At 43.1% G+C, this 18,563-nt stretch overlaps 1 protein-coding gene across 3 annotated transcripts in view; it reads left to right on the top strand.

Annotated features, from left to right (window-relative positions):
• The window catches only part of MPP4 (MAGUK p55 scaffold protein 4), a 56,368-nt gene that overhangs the window by 11,551 nt on the left and 26,254 nt on the right, over positions 1–18,563 (top strand). For all 3 annotated transcript variants that reach the window (XM_063712963.1, XM_063712964.1, XM_002812745.6), the window contains 7 exons: positions 1,256–1,336; positions 2,568–2,699; positions 3,406–3,487; positions 5,648–5,733; positions 7,245–7,316; positions 7,778–7,974; positions 13,539–13,603. In XM_063712963.1, coding sequence (XP_063569033.1) covers positions 1,256–1,336; positions 2,568–2,699; positions 3,406–3,487; positions 5,648–5,733; positions 7,245–7,316; positions 7,778–7,974; positions 13,539–13,603 — 715 coding nt within the window. The remainder of the gene's footprint in view (positions 1–1,255; positions 1,337–2,567; positions 2,700–3,405; positions 3,488–5,647; positions 5,734–7,244; positions 7,317–7,777; positions 7,975–13,538; positions 13,604–18,563) is intronic.

Below are 18,563 nucleotides of genomic sequence, written 5' to 3'. Positions count from 1 at the left end.
AACAAACAAACCCAAAAAACAAATCATCAGGCATGCTTCTGCCTGGGGCCCTTTGCACTCGCCATTCCTTATGTCAGCAATGCTCTTGCCCAAATATATACCTGATTTGTCCCTCATCTCCTTCCAGTCTCCACTCAAATGCCACCTTCTCAGTGAGGCTTTTCTTGGTCACCTATCTAAAATTGTATCCCCTCCTAGCACTCCCTAGCCAGCTTCCCTGGTTTATTTTTCTTCTTAACACTTGTCACCATCAAACAAAACTATTTTACTTACACATTTCATTTGTTGTCTGTGTCTTCTCCCTAGAATGTAAACTCTGTGAGAATGGAGATTTTTGTCAGCTACTGCTGTTTTTGCATCACCTAAAACAGTTCCTAGCACATAGTAGTGTTCAATAAATATTTGTCAAATGAATGAAAAAATATAATCCATTTTATTATTTATTGCCCAAACCATATTAAACGAAACAGCAAAAAAGAAAGAAAAAACTTCTGCTCTCAATTCCAGTAATCAACAACTCAAATTGTTCTCAGTTGTCCACAGGAAAAGCACATATATAATATTTTATTCAGTTGAAATCCCAGTGAATGGTGGTAAACCTTTGTAAACTGCTTGTTTTCATTTGACTGTAGGTAATGGGGCTGACTAAAGTCTTGAAAGCTCTTACGTCCTCTGAAAGCAGGTCTACGCCTAAACCACAGCAGAGAGATCAGAATTTTTTTCTGCTTAGCACTTTTTATTGTAACAAGCATTAAAATTGCTAATCAACTGATATTCTAAAAGAGAAATTATGATTTCCACTTTCTATTTGAAGAATGGAGCATCCCATGGGATTAAGCTCTTTGAGTTCCCCAGGTATGTTCCTAGAGAAACTCATACAGCTTCACAAGCCTGCAAAGCATTGACATCAGCCAACAGCTATTATATTTTAGAGGCACTAGAGGAAAAGTGCCTTGGTTCATATGCTGTTACCAAATTGGTACATCCTCCATGCCTATGTGCCAGGACTGGGGCATTGGGTTTAGATCCATCTCAACTCTTGAATTCTATTTGCTATATTAAAGTAGCAATTTTAATGAATAAAGAAGAATGGTAGGCTTTAATGGATGGCTTTAAAGATGAAAAAGAAGGCTCCAATAATAGCTTTTTAAAGGTCAATATCATGTTAGTATATATGTTATCCAGCCTGGGTGAGGTTAATTAGCTGATAAAGATTTTTTTTAAATTTTATAATATATGCTTTTCCATGAACCAGGTAGTGGAGTTATTACGTGAAACCGCTACTTCCCCTGAGATCCAAGAGCTGAGACAAATGCTCCAGGCTCCACACTTTAAGGCAAGTGCCTGCTAAAATAGAAAAGATGTCCCCATCTGGCACATAGACAAAGTTGGGAAGGAGAAATATATGTGATGGAAAATGTTCTCTCTGAATAGATGTTCTATTACTGTACACGGGTACTGACCAACAGATTGTACTTAAATATGTGGGACTCAGATGTGACTAGCTCAGTGTTGTCAATCATGCAGTCAAGCCTGCTGTGTTTATGAGGAGGCATCTGGAACTTTCCATGGTGCTTTGTTTCCCCTACAAAGCTATTGCCCATCGAAAAATCTTGGGTAGCAAATAGGGAATGTTCTAGTTATAGAGGAATACCTCCATGCTTCCTTTCCAAAGTGAGACTATTTTGAATTTTAGATAATGTGTGTGTATTTGGAATATACAGCATAATGATGATTATCCCTGTGAGAGGGTTTATGAAGAACATTTGATTGCAGAACAGAAAACTATCTCTTAGTACTTACAGATTTGAGACCAATTTATCAATAAATTAGAACTTTAAGAGAATGTCTGCATTTGGAGTGCTGAAATTTATCAGTCAAAAATTATAATTCACAACACAACCACCAGTCATCAAATATCCTCAACGGCACACACTGCTTAGAGAATTTTCTGAGTTCCAACTAAATTCTGTCTACCAATCTCAGTCAGGGCGGCAGAGTGACAGCTTCTCCACCCCGTGAAATGAAGAATTTAACCTAGTGGGCTAGTCAAAGAAACTCTTTGATCATACCCTATGATCATACCCTATGATCATACCCTATGATCAAAGAGTTTGATCATATGAACTTCTCATTCTGTACCACATGAGCCCTTGAGTGTGGTATTTTGATTACTGCCCTTCATTCTACCTTAATTAGGGAAAATATTATAAAAGTTGTTTTATAGTTCAAACTCCACAGGGGCATCACAAATTACATGGGCTGACAGGAAATAAGAATGTCGTGGCATAATACATTTTGGCAGAAATGAAAGAGTGTATTGTGCATTGCTTAACCTCTCTGTGCCTTATTTTCTTATCTGCAAATTGAGGACAATTAATGTACCTGCCTCATAGAATTATTGTGAATATTGGATTAATTCATATAAAATACTTCGCACTGTGTCTTGCATATCTGTATTGGTGTTTGTTGTTGTTGCTGTGTGTTAGATAGTATTGAGTCACTCTCTTCTAGAGGGGTTTGGCGCATGTGTGATATTTGCTCACCTTTTCCTTCCCTGTGCCCAGGCCTTGCTCAGTGCCCATGACACGATAGCTCAGAAAGATTTTGAACCCCTTCTCCCTCCACTGCCAGACAATATCCCTGAGAGTGAAGAAGCAATGAGGATTGTTTGTTTAGTGAAAAACCAACAGCCCCTGGTAAGGAAATCATTTTTTATCTTTCCATTTAGGAAATGCTTAGGTTAATTGTGAACCAAATTATATCTAGTGGTTACTTGGGCAGTAGTCTTGCCTGTGATCACATATACAGTGATAATAATGGCTGTCAACTCTACAAGTTTTGCCTGTGGTTTCAAACATATTACATGTCATAGTGTTTTCTCTAAGGAAAGATTTCAGCTTAGTGTTTTTCTTTTGTGAAAAGTAAGATGAGATTTATAAGACATTTTTGTGAGAAATAAGACATATGTTTTATTTTAATATTTGGCTTTCTGACCTATGCATGTATTTCACTCAATTCCATTGCATTTGCCTATTTCCTCCTATATTAATGAGAAGCTAAGGAAGACATTAATTTGATTTTCTAAGAACAGTCCCTCTAATTAGGTTTTAATTGTGGGAGGTTTCTGTATCTTTGGATGAATCTAAATATTCTTTTATGTCTATGTGGTTGAAACGAGACCCCAGGAAGCCAAAGTCGAATGGCCTTTCCTTTTTGATGGCATGCTGTGACTGACAGGCCACAGGGCACTGTGTGGCCCCTCTGTCCCTGGTTGCCTGAATAGCCTTGTTTGAAAAACCAGAGCTGCATTGATTGAAAGACCAGAGCTGCATTGATTGAGGGAAGCCACCTGGAAAATGGTCATGTTAGGTAACAGAGGGATCTCGTCTATTCTCTCTTCAGGGAGCCACCATCAAGCGCCATGAGATGACAGGGGACATCTTGGTGGCCAGGGTCATCCACGGTGGGCTGGCGGAGAAAAGTGGTAAGCTAGAGCAGGAGGGATCGAGAGTTACCAGAAAAACAGGAAACCCTTGACTGTTTAGGTTTCTTTCTAGAGAAATCCCTCTTTCTTTTTTTTTTTTTTTTTTTTTTGAGACGGAGTCTTGCTCTGTCGCCCAGGCTGGAGTGCAGTGGCGCGATCTCAGCTCACTGCAAGCTCCACCTCCGGGGTTCGCCATTCTCCTGCCTCAGCCTCCCAAGTAGCTGGGATTACAGGTGCCCGCCACCACGACTGGCTAATTTTTTGTATTTTTAGTAGAGGCAGGATTTCACCATCTTAGCCAGGATGGGCTCAATCTCCCGAACTCGTGGTCCACCTGCCTCAGCCTCCCAAAGTGCTGGGACTACAGGCGTGAGCCACACACCCGGCCTGAGAAATCCCTCTTTCTTAACTTGGGTCAGGGCTTTAGTAAGTTCCATTTCTTGGATAAAGCAGTAAAGAAAGAAGAAACAAATATTCCAGAGAAATCTTACTCCTCTCCTTCACTGAGTCCTTCTCATTCTAGGTACCACATTAAAGTCTCTCAGTTTACATTCTCATGGCAACCTCAAAGGTAACTATTATCACGCCATTGTATAGATGAGGAAACTGAGGCTCAAAGAGATTATGAAACTAACTTGCTCAAAGTTACACCGTTTGAGTCAGGATTCAAGCTGCCTAGCTCTATATTCCCAACTTTTTCTCTGCACTTTGTCCTTCTACTTTCAGAAAGGCATAGCTCTTTCCCATCTTGAAATGCCTTTTGCTCACACTTTCAACCAGTTAACCAGATTTTCATCCTTTCACTGCTGTTCTTTTAAAAACTTTTTTTTTTTTTTTTTTTTTGAGACAGGGTCTTACTCTGTCGCACAGGCTGGAGTGCAGTCGTATGATCGTGACTCACTGCACCCTCAACTTCCTGGGCTCAAGCAATCCTTCCACCTCAGCCCCCAAGTAGCTGGGGCCACTGGTGCACACTACCATGCCCAGCTAATTTTTCTATTTTGTGTTTAGATACGGTCTCACTATGTTGCCCAGGCTGGTGTCAACCTCCTGGGCTCAAGCAATCCTCCTGCCTTGGCCTCCCAGAGCGTTGGGATTACAGGCATGAGCCACCACACCTGGCTACTGTTGTGCTTCTGAAATGAGTGGTTCTATACCTGTTATACATCTTCACTACCCCGAAGCCCTAAAACCTAGCACATGCTTTATACTTCAACATTCTCATTGTAAATACCAAGAATTTCCTAGTTGCTAAGTCCATTAAGTCCATTGGCCCTTCCTTCCTCCTCAGTTTTCTTTTTTTCTTTTTTTTTTTTTTTTTGAGACAGAGTCTCACTCTGTCACCTAGGCTGGAGTGCAGTGGGGCAATCACAGCTCATTGCAACCTCTGCCTCCTGAGTTCAAGCAATTCGCCTGCCTCAGCCTCCAAAGCAGCTGGGATTATTGGCATGTACCACCACCCCCAGCTAATTTTTTTTGTATTTTTGGTAGACACAGAGTGTCATCATGTTGGCAAGGCTGGTCTCAAACTTCTGGCCTCAAGTGGTCCACCCACCTTGGCCTCCCAAAGTGCTAGGATTATAGGCATGAGCCACCATGCCTGGCCCCTCCTCAGTTTTATTTCCACTTCTTGACCACATCTGATGCTGTTGAAACTTTTCTTGAATTTTTTTCATCCTTGGTTTCTGTTCTATGACATCATTCTGCTTCTTCTCTCAACTATCTGACAACTCCACTGTTTTACCTCACATTTCTCAAGTCTTCACTTAAACTCCAAGTTTCTCCGCATTTTCTCTTTTGAAGAATACCTACCCCATTTCCTTTTTGTCATTGACTTATGACCCTGACATCTTTGGTTTTAGTGCTATTTTCTTACCAGTGTTCTGGTTCCATTTTACAATATCAGACTAGCAAAAATAAAAATATTACCATAAGTCAATGCCAAGTATTTGTGACGAGGTAGAAAAATGGACTGTTCACACATTTCTGGGGGTAATGTAAGTTGGAATAACCAGCTTTCTTTTCTATTATTATTTTATATTAAACATTTTTAGAGCATGCTTGGGTTAGTGAGTTTGTTAAATAACTGTTGAGGTAGCTACTGCTATTTTTATCCTACTTCTTTGTATCTTTCTTTGTTTTGTGTTACTGTCTGCCTAGGGTTGCTATATGCTGGAGACAAACTGGTAGAAGTGAATGGAGTTTCAGTTGAGGGACTGGACCCTGAACAAGTGATCCATATTCTGGTAAATCTTTTTGCCTTTTTGTTAATGACTTGGAGAAATGCCAAGGCTGAACTGGGACCATCAAGCCCACGTGTGTGCACTGGGATGTACCAGGGACTCAAGTTCTCTTGGCAGCTTTCTCCTTCCAGGCTCCCAGACCTTGTCTGTCACTCATGTCACTTGCTGACCTCCCTCCTCTACCCCGAGAAGTTCTGGTCCTGGCTGGGAAACTTCCCTTCCCAAGCTGCTCCTTCCTCCTTCAGCCTCGGGAAGACTGCCAGGGCCGCCAGCCCTGCTCCCTCATCACCTGGTTTGCTCCATTGGAAACTAAACCTGGGGTGGACAGAGTGAGACTTTGTAGGAGAGTCTGAACCCGAGCAAACCACTCCTTCCCCCACTAACAATTTTCTATGGCTGAAATGTTCAACATCTTCCTGGAGGGCAACTTTGGGGGAAGAAAGGAGTCACCAGACGGCAGCATATAGGGAGGGGAACATCCTTGGTGACCCTGCCACTGTTCCTTGTGGTTGGAGCTAAGGATTGATAACCTGATTAATGAGCATTTGCTCTCCCTCAGGTTCCTATTCCTGCCCTTCAAACCATTCCCTGAATTGCAGTTCAGCTGTTAATAGCCATAGCAGCATGCCCCTCCCACCTCCCGCCATGCACAGCCCAGGTGTGGGGCCTGGGTTCATTACCATACAGTATAGTGGATAGACCAGTTGTTCTCAAACTGGGTTCCTGCCAGGATTTCATAGCAGTGGCTTAGAGACTGAGGTGAGGAGTGATGCTATGAGACAAGCACCTAAATCCTTTGTAAGCCACTGCTGCAAGATTCTGTGTGGTACAGAAGGTGCTGCAAAGGAAGCTTGAAGTACTAGAAATCACAGATATGCATGGCTTCTACCCCCTGATGCCAGCTGTGATGTTGCTGGGACAGGGGGATTATGAAATTCCTGAGTACAAACAGGGTCTTAATCTCTAGATGTTTAATGCCCATCACAGTGCATGTAACAGGGGAATTCTTCCTTCCCCCAGTGTGAGAGCTCCCTGTTTCCACCATTAGTTTGGAAGGTTGTCAGTTCTCCCAGAAAACTTAGGAGCCCCTCTTCTTCCCCATCAGACTGGGGTATCTGGTGTAGAAACAGGCATTCAGGAAATGCTTACTGAGTAAGGGAATAAGGAGGGAAAGTCAGATGGAGATCCTGTCTCTCCCCAGGGCCTGTGTGAGGAAGACCTTGCTGGATGGGGTGTTTCTGTTTCAGTGTAGGGTGGGGGGTTCCTGGAAGAGGACACTTCAGAGTGGCTTTTAGCAGACCAGTGACCCCAGAACCCCACAGCAGGGCAGATGCAGGGGTGAATTGCTTCCTGACTTCCATTTCTGGATGGTGACAGCTGCAGAGCGCTTGTGAAAGGCTCTTGGGGGATGTCACCATTAGACCTGGATACATTGCACTGTAACTCTGTCTACCGCACCCCAGTAACCCTGCTAGCTCCATGATTGTCATCCTTTCTCCTCTCTTATTTTCCAGGCCATGTCTCGAGGCACAATCATGTTCAAGGTGGTTCCAGTCTCTGACCCTCCTGTGAATAGCCAGAAGATGGTAAGAATTTACTGAGCCTTCAGTCTCACACACAGTAAATCCCCAAGTAACAGCAACTAAATATGGTGCATAATAATCCTATCCTTTGTACTGTGTTGGACCTGGGTTCAAGACTGTGTTGGATATTTTTCAATACTGATGGCCTGAGAAGCAAAATGAGTAAATGAGTACAGTACAAGGAGATAGGATACTAAGAAGTCAGGAAGCAACATAAAAAATCGTGAACATTTGAGACTAAACTTCTCTAAGCTAAGAGATTCTGTTCCCAAAGATGCTTTTTATCATGGTACTTAGGCTCAGGAGGCGAGTTCTCTTTTTTGGTGAGGGTGGAGAGGAAAGATAGGCGTAGCAGGTGGAGGAGTGGGAGAAATGGTTTTAAGTCATGATGGCCCATGGGCAAGGGTTCTTTGGATGGCACCATTAGGCACCTTCTGATAGCATCATTATGCACCTGCCATCAGGTGTACGTCCGTGCCATGACTGAGTACTGGCCCCAGGAGGATCCCGACATCCCCTGCATGGACGCTGGATTGCCTTTCCAGAAGGGGGACATCCTCCAGATTGTGGACCAGAATGATGCCCTCTGGTGGCAGGCCCGAAAAATCTCAGACCCTGCTACCTGTGCTGGGCTTGTCCCTTCTAACCACCTTCTGAAGAGGTAAGGAACGTCACCACTCCTGGACTCAGGCCTGAACCATCAGGAAACAAAATGTTTTTCTTGGGCTTCTGTTACCGAAGTTGAGATGAGATAAAGAGGGACAAGCAGATGAATGAACACACACACTGGTTTATAAATCCAAATGTCAGCTTATCGATAAACCCTAAGCATCTTAAATACCAAGGAGACAAGAATAATCATATCAGCTAGAAAACAGGGAAAAGTCTTGGGAAACTAAATTAAACTTAAAAAGTGCTATGGCCTGAATGTTTGTGTCCTCTCCAAAATTCATATGTTGAGACCTAATCCCCAATGCAATAGTATTAAGAGGCAGGGCCTTTAGCAGGTGGTTAGGTCATGAGCACTCTGCCTTCATGAATGGGATTAGTGCCCTTATAAAAGAGGCCTGAGGGAGCTTATTTGCCCCTTCCACCATGGGAGGACACAGCTAAAAGGCGCCATTTATGAGTCACGGAGCGGGCACTTGCCAGGCACTGCATCCACTGGCTCCTCGATCTTGGACTTCCCAGCTTCCAGAACTATGAGCAAATACATTTCTGTTGTTTATAAGTGACCCAGTTTATGGTACTTTGTTATAGCAGCTTGCACAGACTAAGAGAAAAAAGGATTCATCTTTCAAGGCTGAGTTGAGACCTCGGTTTCAACCTACCACCCTCACCTTATGCTACTGAGGTTTGACGAGCTACCAAGGGAGGGCGTGCAAATAGATAGAAGCAGCAGTCCCAGGCTCAGCCACTGTTAAGAGATCAAGAAGAAAAAACGGAACCAGTAAAGGATATTGAGAAGGAATGACCAGTGAGGCAGAGTGAAAATCAAGACTGTATGGGGTCCTCATCAGTTATATCACCTTCTGCTGAGAAGGCTGAGAATTGACCATTGGATTTAGCAGTATGACAGTCATTAGTGATCTTAATAAGAGCAATTTCAGTGGAGAAGTGGGGCCAAAATCCTCATTAGAGTGGAATTTGAAGAAATGGATGACAGTGAGCAGAGGAAACTCTTTGAGACATTTTGGGATAAAGCAGAGCAGAAGGATGGAGAAATAGCCAGAGGGGAGAGTGGAGTGGAGTGAGTGAAATTTTTAGATGGCGTAAGTGATGGGAGTCATCTACCAGAGGGAACATTTTGATGATATGGGAGAAAGAGAAGAGAATTGCTGTCATCGATGTCTTTGAGCAGGTGGAAGGAGATATGCTTTAGTATTCAAGAAGAGAGCTTGGCCTGACCTAGGATCATAAACAGCTCATCCATAGAAATGGTACCACGAGGGAAGATGGAGTATGGGGCACAGCTGAGGATGGAGCATATGGCAGGCACTTGTGGAAGTTCTCTCCTAACTGCTATTTTCTCAGTGAAATGAGAAACCATAAGCAGAGAGCAGGGTGGGGAAGGAGGCATTGGGAAGGAGAGAGTAGAAAGCTTGAAAAGTTTCCGTGAGAGTTGGAGAGCAAACAGATTAGGTAAACATAGTGTGATCAGCATTAAGGGCCCTCTTAAGTTAAAGGTCATATATTTGAAGTGCTTCTGGCGTGCGGGTCCAGATTAGACATAGGGTTGGATTTAACAGCAAATCAAGAGGGGGCCAAGGGACAGATTATAACTTTGGAGTGTGACATGTAAGCTGCTTAGGAGGGAGATGAGGAAATGAAGCAGGTGAGGATTGGTGAGAAGGAAGTAAGATCAATGGATTGCAGGTCTTTATGAGGTCAACAGTGTATTGGGGCTGGGAAGATGGGAGGTGTCAGCAGGAGAAAGGGATGCTGGAAGTTAAAATTAAGGAGAGATTGCTGTTGTCAGTACTGATGAGGTCTTGGGTATGAAAATGGGAGGCAGTGGCTGAGGTTGAATGAGGAAAAGGTTATTGGAAAAGAGGAGATCAAGCACCCAATAGGCCAGGGTGCTGAAAGGGACATTTGTATGTTTGATAAAATCATTGGGAACTGTGACAGAACAGTGTTGAGACCTAGGAGTGAGCAGGAGTGAGCTGGCGATGGCTACCAGAAAAGTAGTGGGATGATGTTCAAAGCTGGGGGCTCCTAGGGAAGAGGAAGAATAATCTGGAAGTGGCAGTGAGAAGCAAGGACACACCCCCCACCTCCAGGCCCAGTGGAAGGAAGGCTATACACGAGGATGTGCTGGAGCCATCTGACACAAGCCATCTCTTCACACACCCACATTCAGTGAAGATAGGATGGTAGCTTGAAATCAGCCACTGTGAGAGCATAAACACTGCAGAAATCAGCAGAGCCTCCGAGTTAGGACTCCCATCCCCCAGAGCTATTTCACCAGCACCCCACTGGGAGTGGGAGAGGAAACATCCCCCTTTTGAAGGCTGCAGGAGAAGCAGACCACAGGGAGAGCTGGGCTGCAGTTAGAACAAGAAGAAAGGGCTCAAAGAAGAGGCTGAGGTCTAAGAGAGTTTGCTGAAGATTTGCTGTGAGTTCCAGAGGGCGTGGGTGGGTGGCAGGGGTCTTATAGGGATTAAAGCACAGGGGATAAGGGGTGACCTGAGCTTGGGGGCTGAAGGACATGCACAGGGATAAAGGCCTAATGAGATTAGTCCTCATGGTTTCAGGTCAGAAAGTGGTGAGGAGGGTCTGGCAGGGGTCTTGCAAGGAGCACACAAAACCCAATTATGGGTTTATTGGGGGAGCATACAAATAAAGGATGATAGGAAGTTCTCATGCTGCTTTTAGTCATTGCCACATGAAAACCTAATATGAAAATAAGAAATTAAACAATTTCATTTAGAAGCAATATGTCAATAGCAGAGTCTACACAAATGTCTTGTTGGGGACAGAATGATGGAAGGCACCTCAGGTTCTCCTGAATCTCATTCAGAAAACCAGGAGGCACATTGGAGGACTGGAGGAGGGTATTGAGACTAAATCCACTGCCACATCTGCACAAGAGGCCTGTCCCGAGCACAGGCTGATGTGGCTTTTGAGAAGTCAGTATCTCTGAGCCTCAATAAATGAGGTCTTTGATATCTATAAACAATTTTTCTCTCTTCCCACTTCTCCAACTTTGCTATGAGTAAAAATGAGCTGGGTATTTTGTAAAATATAGATTCCCAGGCTCTGCCCTCCCCTCCCTGAGGATCTGATTCAGTGGATATGGACTGAACCAGGAATCTGCATCTTCACCAAGCACCTCAGGTGCTCAGGGTAAGTAGTATGAAGAGCAGCATTGTGCTTAGGAATAGTGAATGAGCGCATAAAATATTTTTTAAGCTCTTTATAAGAGTGACAGATTTGAATGCAAGTAGCTGGGGGGGTTTTGTTTTTGTTTTGCTTGTTTGTTTTTACTTTCAACAGGTAGAAAATTACATCTGATTTTAGAAAACTGTGGAAGAGTGAGGAGGAAGGCTTCTCCAAAAAGGGCCTATTGGTGGAAAATAATACCCATCTAAAGGAGTTTGGAATGACTATATTGCAAATTGGGGGAGTTAGATGTTGATGGTTTGTGCCAGAGTAGCAAATATTTTTGGCGAGTGGACATGACTTTCCAGTGAGAGGCCCCGTTCGCTGGAGTTTCCCCCAGAGGGAATATGTGAAGATGTACAGGATATCATTTTGTAAGAATGAAAAACCAGGAGCTTCCAGAGGAGAAAGGCCAGGGTGAAGCCTAGAGAGGAAGCTGATAGAGAGTGAGAGACACAGAGACAGAGACAGAGAGAGAGATCAGACTACCAGGTAATTAGCCATGGAGTAATCAAGGGAAGGTACAGAAGGTTAAAAAACAGGAAACACAGATATTTAGAGAGCTCATCACCTAACTAGGAATCAAGAATCTTGACTCTGGCCTGCATGTGCTGTGAATTAAAGTACCTTAATTATGCAGAGAATATTTCTGGAAGAATGCACAAGAAACTGAGCAGAAGGAAGGGAAGAAGGCTTACTTTTTTTATTTCTTTATTTTTTGAGATGGAGTCTTGCTTTGTCACCAGGCTGGAGTGCAGTGGCATGATCTTAGCTCACTGCAGCCTTGGCCTCCTGGGTTCAAGCCATTTCCCTGCCTCAGCCTCCAGAGCAGCTGGGACTCCAGGTGCGCACCACCACGTCTGACTAATTTTTGTATTTTTAGTAGAGATGGGGTTTCACCGTGTTGGCCAGGCTGGTCTCGAACTCCTGACCTCAGGTGATCTGCCCGCCTTGGCCTCCCAAAGTGCTGGGATTACAAGCGTGAGCCACTGCACCCGGCCTACTTTTTTATACCGTTAAGATTTTTCCTATGTGTATATGTTATCTCTTCAAATAATTAATGAATCCGAATGCCCTGCATGTCCATGCTAATTGAGTTTACAATAAGGTTTCATGTATCATTTAGTCCTCACAATGCCAAATGCGCTGAGCCCCATTTCATAAGTGGGGAACTAAGTTTCAGATGTTAGGAGATTTGTCCAAGATCCTAAGGAGGGGAAGCATGCCTGGAACCCAGGTCTGTTGAATCCCAGTCCATCACTTTGTAGATTATAGAATAGATGCCTCCTGCTGCTAACTGTTCAACCTCTACCACATTGCTCGACTTCCCTGGATCAGTTTCCTCATTTCTAAAGTGAGGAAGGTGGACTACATTGGCCCTTCTTCAACTCTCTTGTGAATTAGAATCACATGGAGAGTTTGCTTTAAACATGCAGATGCCCTGGCCTTATCTCCAGGGAATCGGAGACAGGAGATCTGGGAGGCCCAGATTATCTGCGTTTTAACAAACACCTCAGATGTATTCCAAAGTTTGAGAGATTAAATTAGAGCTTGTTGCCTTTAACATACATATGACTTACCTGGGCTCTTATTAAAATGGAGATTCTAATTTGGAAGGCTTGGGGTGGGACCTGAGATTCTGCAGTCCTCACAAGCTCCCAGGTAAAGGTGATGCTGCAGTTCTGGGAATATAAAGAACAGAGTGTCTTCAAAATCTTCTTTTGCTCCAAACTTCACAGTGTTGAATAAAGAAGGAAGAGCAACTTTGCTTAGAAAGTTGCTTTGAAGTAGGCAAAGCAAGGAAAACCTGCCTGAAGAAATTGCTGGGGGACTCAAGGGAAGAGGAACAAGTCAACAGAGGTTTCAGGTGCCAAGAAAAGGTGAAGCCTTGCCCTGGAGCCCAGGGGTGACTCTAGAGATCAAGAAAGGAGCAGAGTCATCTATAGAAACTGTAGAGAGCCTCTAATAGCCTGAGAGGGAAACCTGAACATGTCATGAGAATTCGAAGGAGACTGCAGAGACAGGCTAACATGCCTGAGAGGCAGCTCACCACGGGTCGTTTACCGAAACTCCATGTGCAAACTTGTGATCATGGGCAAGATTGTCACTCTAAGTCTGTTGTTCTGAAAAGATCCTGTGAGGCAGGAAAAGAGATGAGAGAGCCTATATGTTTGGAAAATTTATTTGACAATGTATTTGGAGAAGCAATCACCTTTTTCACTTGGGTGAAGGCAGCAGAATTCTAAGAAACATTCTGTTTGTTGTCGTTCTGGGTCTGTTTCACCTGGGTTAACAAAAAGTGTTTTTTGTTTTTTGTCTCATGGGTTTTTCCCCCCATAGGAAGCAACGGGAATTCTGGTGGTCTCAGCCGTACCAGCCTCACACCTGCCTCAAGTCAACCTTATGTGAGTATTGCAACTGCCCAACAGGTTCTTCCTGTTTGCTGCACAAATAAAGACCATGGCATTGCAGTAAAGAAAGAGTCTAATTGATGTGAGGCTGGCCATGCCACGTGGGAGATGGAGTTGTTATTTAAATCAATCTCCTTGAAGGGCCCTAGATTAGGGGTTTTTCAAAGGTAGTTTGGGGAGGGGGTGGGCGTGGCTATTCAATGGTCACTTGCTGCTGATTGGTTGGATCAGAGATGAAATCGTAGGGAGTTGAAGCTGTACTCTTGCATTGAGTTGCTTCTGGGTGGAGTCACAGGAGCCATTGGTTGGTGGGTCCAGATGGAGCCACAGGTGTCAGACATGCAAAAAACCTAAAAAGATGTCACAAAAGGCCAGTCTTAGGTTCTACAATAGTGATGTTATTTGCAGGAATTATTGGGGAAATTGCTTATCTTATGACAGTCTACTCTCCTCCCACTAACCTGATGGTCTCTCATTACTTTATAAAGGCAGCTGAGTTTTAGGGGAAGGAGTGTTATCATTTAAACTATAAATAAAATGTCTCTCAAAGCTAACCGTGGAATGAAGGCAGCTTGAAAGCTAAAAGCAGGAGGAGCTTGGGCTAGATCGGCTCTCCCCCACTGCCATAATTTTCTCACTGATGTAATTTTTACAAAGGCAATTTCAGTATGTGTCTACCTCAGACCCAGCATGTGCATCCTGGGGGAGCCTGCTTCCTCCCTCCCAGGGCTGGCTTCCTGCCCAGGAGACCTCTAAATGTCCCCACTGCCCCCAGATAATCTCCCTGGCAGCCAGCCATCTGAAGTCCTACCATTGACATTCATTCTTTGGATTTAGAAGAGTTTTCAGTTTATGAAAATGCATATGTTCTTATCTTGGTGACACCTGAAGACATCCCTCACTAAGTTGAGGCCCTCCAAGATCTCCGCAGCTCATATGTGCGTTATACATGACTGGCAAGCAAGGCTGCATAACTACACATATACCTTCATTTGGGTTCTATCAACTTAGAGGACTTAATCTTCATACTGTTCAGAAGCACTGATTAACAATTGTATATGCCTTTGGTGAATAAATATGGGATGGAATTGTTACTTAATGAATGCAGTTTGATTGCTAGACAATATTATTCAAGCAGCTGGGGAGTGGTGAGTAAAGGCTCCATGGTGGCAAATGCTTGATTAAAGGTGCTGTGGCTTGGCAGAGGCCAGCTGAGCCTACCGAGCGAGGCCCTTCTGAAATGGCCCTCAGGCAGGCCCTGGAAAGGGGTCAAGGGAGGGAACTGGGCACCAGAAGGAGGGAGGGGAGGCAAAGAGAGGAAACTGGAAGGGCACAAAAAGTGTCAACATCACAGATCTGCCCATGGCAAGCCTCACCCACTTTATTATGTCTCGCTTCTCCAAGCCAAAAATTACTTTTCCTTTTATTTCTTATTGAAAAGATATGAGGACAACTATAAAGGCAGTTTTTGACAAAAGAAAACATGCCTTCTCAATGACAATATTTTCATATTAACTTCCAGTGATGAATACATATTTTAGACGGTTACAATAATAGCTGCAATACCACTTTTTATTTTTTTAAACTTAACATCTTTTTTTTTCTTTTTTAATTATACTGTAAGTTCTGGGATACATGTGCAGAACGTGCAGGTTTGTTACATAGGTATACCTGTGCCATGGTGGTTTGCTGCACCCAGTAACCCATTATCTACATTAGGTATTTCTCCTAATGCTATCCCTCCCCTTAGCCCCTACCCGCCAGCAGGCCCCCGGTGTGTGATGTTCCCCTCCCTGTGTCCACATGTTCTCATAGTTCAACTCCCACTTATTAGTGAGAAAATGCGGTGTTTGGTTTTCTGTTCCTGTGTTAGTTTGCTGGGAATGATGGTTTCCAGCTTCATCCATGCCCATTCAGTATGATACTGGCTGTGGGTTTGTCATAAATAGCTCTTATTATTTTGAGATACATTCCATCAATACCTAGTTTATTGAGAGTTTTTAGCATGAGGGGGTGTTGAGTTTTATCAAAGGCCTTTTCTGCATGTATTGAGGTAATCATGTGGTTTTTGTCATTGGTTCTGTTTATGTGATGGATTACATTTATTGATTTGCATATGTTAAACCAGCCTTGCATCCCAGGGATGAAGCCAACTTGATTGTGGTGGATAAACTTTTTGCTGTGCTGCTGGATTTGGTTTGCCAGTATTTTATTGAGGATTTTCCCATCGATGTTCATCAGGGATATTGGCCTGAAATTTTCTTGTTTGTGTGTGTCTCTGCCAGGTTGATGGTATCAGGATGATGCTGGCCTCATAAAATGAGTGAGGGCGGAGTCCCTCTTTTTCCATTGTTTGGAATAGTTTCAGAGGGAATGGTACCAGCTCCATTTGGTCCTGGTCTTTTTTTGGTTGGTAGACTATTAATTACTGCCTCAATTTCAGAACTTGTTATTGGTCTATTCAGGGATTCAACTTCTTCCTGGTTTAGTCTTGGGAGGGTGTATATGTCCAGGAATTTATCCATTTCTCTAGCTTTTCTCGTTTATTTGCGTAGAGGTGTTTATAGTATTCTCTGATGGTAGTTTGTATTTCTGTAGGATCAATGATGATGTCCCCTTTATCACTTTTTATTGTGTCTATTTGATTCTTCTCTCTTTTCTTCTTTATTAATCTGGCTAGTGGTCTATCTATTTTCTTAATCTTTTCAAAAATCCAACTCCTGAATTCATTGATTTTTTTGAAGGTTTTTTTGTGTCTCTATCTCCTTCAGTTCTGCCCTGATCTTAGTTATTTCTTGTCTTCTGCTAGCTTTTTGAATTTGTTTGCTCTTGCTTCTCTAGTTCTTTTAATTGTGATGTTAGGGTTTTGATTTTAGATCTTCCTTGCTTTCTCCTGTGGGCATTTAGTGCTCTAAATTTCCCTCTAAACACTGCTTTAGCTGTTTTCCAGAGATTCTGGTACATTGTGTCTTTGTTCTCATTGCTTTCAAATAACTTATTTATTTCTGCCTTCATTTCGTTATTTACCCAGTAGTTATTCAGGAGCAGGTTGTTCAGCTTCCATGTAGTTGTACGGTTTTGAGTGAGTTTCTTAATCGTGAGTTCTAATTTGATTGCACTGGGGTCTGAGAGACTGTTTGTTATGATTTCTGTTCTTTTGCATTTGCTGAGGAATGTTTTACTTTCAATTGGTGGTCAATTTTAGAATAAGTGTGATGTGGTGCTGAGAAGAATGTATATTCTGTTGATTTGGGGGTATAGAGTTCTGTAGATGTCTATTAGGTCCACTTGGTCCAGAGCTGAATTCAAGTCCTGAATATCCTTGTCAATTTTCTGTCTCATTGATGTGTCTAATATTGACAGTGGGTTGTTAAAGGCTTCCCCTATTATTGTGTGGGAGTCTAAGTCTCTTTGTAGGTCTCTAAGAACTTGCTCTGTGAATCTGGGTGCTCCTCTATTGGGTGCATATATATTTAGAATAGTTAGCTCTTCTTGTTATGTTGATCCCTTTACCATGATGTAATGACCTTCCTTGTCTTTTTTGATCTTTGTTAGTTTAAAGTCTGTTTAATTATTAGAGACTAGGATTGGAACTCCTGCTTTTTTTGCTTTCCATTTGCTTGGTAAATATTCCTCCATCCCTTTATTTTGAGCCTATGTGTATCTTTGCATGTGAGATGGGTCTCCTGAATACAGCACACTGATGGGTCCTGACTCTTTATCCAATTTGCCAGTCTGTGTCTTTTAATTGGGGTATTTAGCCCATTTACATTTAAGGTTAATATTGTTATGTGTGAATTTTATCCTGTCAAAGCTGGAGTGTCCCAGGTTGACTTCAGACTGCTGTGCTGGCAGCAAGAATTTCAAGCCAGTGGATCTTAGCTTGCTAGGCTCCATGGGGGTGGGATCTGCTGAGCAAGACCACTTGGTTCCCTGGCTTCAGCCCCTTTTCCAGTGGAGCAAACAGTTCTGTCTTGATGGTATTCCAGGTGCCACTGGGGTACAAAAAAAAAAAAAAAACCTCCTGCAGCTAGCTCGGTGTCTGCCCAAACAGCTGCCCAGTTTTGTGCTTGAAACCCATGGCCCTGGTGGTGTAGGCATCCGAGGGAATCTCTTGGTCTGTGGGTTGTGAAGAACGTGGGAAAACGGTAGTATCTGGGCCGGAGTGCACCTTTCCTCACCGCAGAGTCCCTCACATCTTTCCTTGGCTAGGGGAGGGAGTTCCCCAACCCCTTTTGCTTCCCGGGTGAGACAACACCCCACTCTGCTTTGGTTTGCCCTTTGTGGGCTGCACCCACTGTCTAGCCAGTCCCAGTGAGATGAGCTGGGAACCTCAGTTGGAAATGCAGAAATCACCTGCCTTCTGCATTGATCTTGCTGGGAGCAGCAGACCAGAGCTATTTCTATTCAGCCATCTTGCCAGCCACTTAACATCTTATCAGAAACATTTTTCATGACACAGTCTTCATAGTGATATTTTAGTTACTTCTTCCATGTTTTGAAAAAGTTTTTTTTAAAACCAAACTTTCATTTATCAAAGGCACATGAAAATGCTAATTACAGTTTCTAATCAGCATCTGATAATTACCTGTAGTATAACTTCTGGCTGGCATTTAATTTGCATATGTGGCCTGTGTGATTTATATTAGACTTTCTATAAGTCCATGCTGAAAATAGTTTTCAATATTCTATTATTATCCTCACAAATATCTAGGTCCACGAGCCTCAGGTTTGGAGCCACTGACTTAAAGGTTCCCCTCTCTCAGGGAATGTTTCCGATAGACATGATTATTTTTTAAACTACTAAAAAGATCATTTATTTTCAACTATTATAGATGATCCTACAATTAATATTATTTTGTATGTTTCTGCTCTGCTTAAGTCTTATCATACCCTCCTCCCTCCCAAAAAAATATTAGGGGCAGGCTACTGAGTCCAAAGATATAGGACAATT

The sequence above is a fragment of the Pongo abelii genome, chromosome 11 (genome assembly GCF_028885655.2).
Source record: "Pongo abelii isolate AG06213 chromosome 11, NHGRI_mPonAbe1-v2.0_pri, whole genome shotgun sequence".
NCBI lineage: Eukaryota > Metazoa > Chordata > Mammalia > Primates > Hominidae > Pongo > Pongo abelii.
This window is presented reverse-complemented; position numbering and strand designations above follow the sequence as displayed.